Raw genomic sequence first — 5,000 nt, 5'->3', positions numbered from 1 at the left:
GTTTTGTTGCTCTACTTTTTAGATAGCTACATTTTTTTTTTATTGTAACCATTACATAAACAATAATTCCTTATTTTTTATTATTGTTCGTCTCTGATCTTCTTTTTCTGTTCATCCACCTTCACTTTGGTCTTCCCCTTCCTCTGTCTTTTTTTTTATATTATCATCTTTATTTGTCAAGGAAGCAGGTTAAGAGAATAGAAAATAAAAGAGAAAAGAGAAAAAAATACCTGTAACATCACTTCGGGCTTCGCTTTCCTTTCTCTCAAACGTTTTTTAATAATATTTTTCTTTGTGTCAGGGAAGCGAGAAAAACGCATAGAAATAAAAGAAAAACATAAAAAAAACCCTCTTCCTAACCTTCCAAAAAATAGACAACACTAAAATAGTAAATACAGTTAAACAGAAAAGAGATTTCCAAATGAGAGATCGATTCAGTTCCTGTCCTTCACTTGCACCTCCCTCACTATTCTTCCTTCATTTTTGGTCATTGTATTTTATGGTCTTGTTTCAACACATGGTCCTGGTGATTCAGCCTTCTTCGTGTGTGTGTGTGTGTGTGTGTGTGTGTGTGTGTGTGTTGATCTAAACAATGCAACATCAAGTAATCAAATTAATTCCATTGTTTTTTTTTCCATTATTTTTCCCCTTTTTTCTTTCCCTCCATCTTTTTTTTTCTTTTTTTTCTTTTTTTATTCAGTGATCTTCATTCTCTTACCAGTTTTGATCGTGTTTTACTTCCCGTTCTAAAAGTCAAAGGGAAGAGGAAGAATATAATTGTTCTTCTGCAACTTTTATTCCTCTTTTCTCCCTTTCCTCACTATTAATTTCCTACATTCCAACACTATTTCCTTCCAGTTACCTTTCCTCCCCTCCTCCCTATTTACCTGCCTCTGTATCCTTCCTTCCTTCCTTCCTTCCTCTTCTCCGTCACTTCCCACCTGTCTCTCATTTTCTATCTCTTTTCCTTTTCTTCCTCTTCCATGAAATTCTGGATTCTTTTCACGTGTTTTAAAGGACACCAATCATCCATAGAATCTGACCTTACTAGTACAATCTTCAGTGATTTGTGGATTCGGAAAGTGTGAGAATTAAGGTGACAGCTGTGGTAGTGGTGGTGGTGGTAGTGGTAGTGATGGTGGTGGTGGTGGTGGTGGTGGTGGTGGTGGTGGTGGTGGTTAGGTTAGAAAAGAGAACTGGAATGGTGTGGGAAATTTTCATGAGAGAGAGAGAGAGAGAGAGAGAGAGAGAGTGTGTGAGTATGCGAGGCTAATTGCAATGTATATAGTAATGATGATGATGATGATGATGATGATGATGATAATAATAATAATAATAATAATAGTGGACACAGTAATGATGGAGAAGGTGGAGGTTGAGCTACACGCATCCCAAGTGGTGGCGCTGCGGTGGGTGTGGTCGGTGGGGGCGGTGGATGCGGTGTAGTGGAAGTGGGGGTGATGGGGGTGGGGGGGGGAGAGGGGCGTGATGTCGCTAACAATAGTGTTGTGATAACCAAGGCTCTGGCGGAGGTTTTGCCGACAGGGGGAGAGAGAAGCGGGCTGGGGAGGGCAGTGGGAGAGGGGGGAAAGGAGTGAAGGTGTGAGTGTGGATGTATATAAGGGTGTGTCTCAGTGTGGGAGACATCAAGCATCCAGCTAACTCACACACAGGCAGCAGTTCCTCCTCCTGCAGCTACTCCTACAAGATGGTAAGTCCCGGTCACTCACTGCTTGTAGAGAAGGGGAAGACACACGACTTGTGAGAAAGAAGTGAAATAACACACAGCTTGTAAGGAAGAGGAATAATATACAACTCGTGAAGAAGGAAAACAACACACATAACTCATAAAAATAAGAAGGAAAATAAAACACAACTTGTAGAGAAGAATGAAAGCAACACACAACTTGTAAGAAAGAGGGAAGCTTACATAGACACACAAGATGCTTTATAAAGACACATAGTTAAGTCGGTGAAAAAAGAAAAAAAAAATGGGTATTGAAGATAGATCTGTTAAATTCATGGATAAGGATGATAGTGGATACAAGAATTGCCACTTGAAGGAAAAAGAAAGGTGACTACATATGTACACAAGCTGATGTAAAGATTCATAATGTTGAGCTCATGAAAAAAAATAAAGAATGGTAAAGATTAGATAGATTTATAGATAAAGACGACAGGTGTATGTGTAGGTTTGTCTTGTAAAGAGATTACCACGTGTAAGACTGATAGTTTCTCATAGTTTTCATTATTTTCGTATGTTCTAAGTATACCTAAACAATCTGGTTAAATGTGCCATACTTGTCTCCCCCCCCAAAAAAAAAAAAAACAGTATAAGTAAAGCGACGAGTAGATGAAAAAGCTTATATCTACTATATACTAACTTCTATCTACTAATATTATAATCTTTACCATCTTTTTCTCCTAAACAGTATTACTCCTGTCACCACTACTACCACCATTACTCCTACCACTACTCACTACTCCTACCATCCTTATCTCCTAAACAGAAGTCCTTCTTTGCCCTTCTGCTTCTCGGCGCCCTCGTGGCTGTGGCTATGGCTGAACCTGGCTATCTTGGCGGCTACGGCGGCTATGGCGGCTACGGCGGCTATGGCGGCTATGGCGGCTACGGCGGCTATGGTGGTTATGGAGGGCGTGGCTTTGCTGTTGGTTTCGGTGGACATGGCGGCTATGGCGGCTACGGGCGTGGCTATGCTGGCGGAGTTGGCCATTCAGTGTTCAACCTCGGCTATGGCGGCTATGGGTATGGCGGTCATGGAGGTCGTGGCCATGGCGGCTATGGCGGCTATGGCTATGGCGGCTATGGTTATGGAAAGTAATTGCCATGTCCCACCATGTACCTGTTCTACTACTACTGCTCCTTGTGTCTGGACTTCTTTAAATGGAATGAAGGGGGTTGCTGCCTCTCCTGAAATCCTCATGACATCCTTCTATGCTCTGCCTACCTGATATTCCCCCATACTCTCCCTTTACTCCCTCTACTCTCTTTACTCCCTCTACTCATCCATCACCTGTCACCACCATCGGATCTTCTACTGTTTGTCAATGTTCTGATTGTCCACTCAATAAACTCACGCGAAGAACCCCATCTAACGACACCTGAGTTTGCCTTTTTCCCTTCTCCATCCGCTGGCGACCTCGAAAATAGAAAACGGGACGCCTACGAAGCTCGAGGCAGAAGTGTTTACCAAAGATTACACGATAAAATAATGAGTCGTTATGAGGAAAGTTCTGTGAGAAATGAAAGTCTGCTGCGAGGACACACGTGGATTTGGAGTCACTGTGGGGGAGAAACAGAGCGCACACTCAAAATTGCACTCAAAATTTTATGGCTTATTTCTTCTCCTCCTCCTCCTCCTCGTCCTTGTCCTCCTTCTTCTCTTCTTCTATCTGCCTCATCCTCTTTCTCTACCCAGTGATGGCAATGGTAATAATGATGAATGAATAGTCTATATCCTAATCTCTCTCTCTCTCTCTCTCTCTCTCTCTCTCTCTCTCTCTCTCTCTCTCTCTCTCATTTTCACAAAACAGAAAATTAACAGGATCATTAGCCATTTTTTCTTAAAACTACTACTATTACTACTACTACTACTACTACTACTACTATACTACTACCACCACCACCACTATTACTACTACTATTACTACTACTACTACTACTACTACTACTACTACTACTACTACTACTACTACTACTACTACTACTACTACCACTACTACTACTACTACTACTAGGATTCTTGACACTAACCACAGCTGTTGCAAGATTCTTTTTTACAGAGTCCTTCATTCCCATGGTGTGTGTGTGTGTGTGTGTGTGTGTGTGTGTGTGTGTGTGTGTGTGTGTGTGTGTGTGTGTGTGTGTGTGTGTGTGTGTGTGTGTGTGTGTGTGTGTGTGTGCGTGCGTGCGAGCATGAAGCCAACACCCCGCAGGGCAATTACTTTCTGTTCTGATTAGTCTGTCTGTCTGTCTGTCTATAAGTGTGTTCACTACATTGCATAAACGCTAACTGCTCGATAATAATAATAAAGCGTTAATGGAAACATGAGCGTGTCATTGCCAGCCGCCGACAGCAAAACAACAAAAACAACAACAACAACAAAAGCAGTAACAATAACAAAGAAAACTGTAAGTACGTTACTATGGTGGTGGTGGTGGTGGTGGTGGTGGCGAAGGAAATAGCAGCAGCAGCAGCAGCAGCAGCAGCAGCAGCAGCAGCAGCAGCAGCAAGCAGCAGCAGCAGCAGCAGTAGCAAGCAGCATCAGTAGTAGTAGTAGTAGTAGTAGTAGTAGTAGTAATAGTTGTTGTTGTTGTTGTTGTGGTTGTTATTGTTGTTCTTGTTGTTGTGGCTGTTGTTGTTGTTCTTGTTGTTGTTGTTGTCGTTGTTGTTGTTATGGCTGCTGCTGTTGTTGCTAACACCGACTCTACTCGCTCACGCTACCTAAAAATTGAGAAAATTATGAAAGCATGTAGAAAAGAACAAAAAGAAGAAAAAAAGAATAAGAGATAAGGAGGAAAAGGGAGAAAATGATAAAAGAAAGAAGCAAGCTTATCGTTTAAGTACCATCGAAGGCCAGCGGAAGCAGAGGAGATGGGGGGATGGGGAAGGAGAGGAAGGGAGGGGAAGGGAGAGGGAAGAGGAGGGGGAAGAGGCTGGGGTAGTTAGGTCAGATGATGGCGAGTGCTGGGTAGGAGCGTGGCGCATGGGCGTAGGTGAAGGGAGGTGGAGGGAGTAGGTTGTGGGGTGAAATGGGGGCATGCAAGGTGGTGCTTGATTTGGGGTGAGGGAGTGGGCATAAAGGGAGGGTGAGGATGTATATAAGGGGTGGTGGTGTGAGGTGAGGCAAGTGAGTCTCTGGTATTGATTCAAGCTTCTCACCGTCCACTACTGGAGGCATCATGGTGAGGCTGTGCTCTACCTGTTAGTCACCTGCCTACGTGTCCCCCACACACACTTAGGATCATAACCTCCACT

At 43.1% G+C, this 5,000-nt stretch overlaps 2 protein-coding genes and 1 long non-coding RNA gene across 3 annotated transcripts in view; 2 read left to right on the top strand and 1 right to left on the bottom strand.

Annotated features, from left to right (window-relative positions):
* The window catches only part of LOC135110707 (uncharacterized), a 43,879-nt gene that overhangs the window by 17,337 nt on the left and 21,542 nt on the right, over positions 1–5,000 (bottom strand). The gene's annotated exons all lie outside the window — the stretch shown is intronic.
* LOC135110702 (neuropeptide-like protein 31) lies at positions 1,590–3,120 on the top strand. Its single transcript, XM_064023333.1, has 2 exons — positions 1,590–1,711; positions 2,511–3,120. The coding sequence occupies exons 1-2, from the start codon at positions 1,613–1,615 to the stop codon at positions 2,841–2,843; spliced, it is 432 nt and encodes a 143-aa protein (XP_063879403.1). The 5' UTR covers positions 1,590–1,612; the 3' UTR covers positions 2,844–3,120.
* LOC135110705 (uncharacterized) overlaps positions 4,859–5,000 on the top strand; it is a 2,257-nt gene continuing 2,115 nt past the window's right edge. Inside the window, exon 1 of the mRNA XM_064023336.1 lies at positions 4,859–4,927. Coding sequence (XP_063879406.1) covers positions 4,925–4,927 — 3 coding nt within the window. The 5' untranslated portion in view covers positions 4,859–4,924. The remainder of the gene's footprint in view (positions 4,928–5,000) is intronic.

Source organism: Scylla paramamosain, chromosome 20 (genome assembly GCF_035594125.1).
Source record: "Scylla paramamosain isolate STU-SP2022 chromosome 20, ASM3559412v1, whole genome shotgun sequence".
In the NCBI taxonomy this organism is placed as follows: domain Eukaryota; kingdom Metazoa; phylum Arthropoda; class Malacostraca; order Decapoda; family Portunidae; genus Scylla; species Scylla paramamosain.
The sequence above is the reverse complement of the archived record's forward strand: the minus strand, read 5'-3'. Positions and strand labels throughout refer to the sequence as shown.

Bases quoted from the DNA above. Each gene is read 5' to 3' on its own strand.
- LOC135110702 (XM_064023333.1), top strand. From the start codon at position 1,613: ATGTATATAAGGGTGTGTCTCAGTGTGGGAGACATCAAGCATCCAGCT. The intron at 1,712-2,510 runs GTAAGTCCCGGT...TCTCCTAAACAG, and splicing joins GCAGCTACTCCTACAAGATG to AAGTCCTTCTTTGCCCTTCT.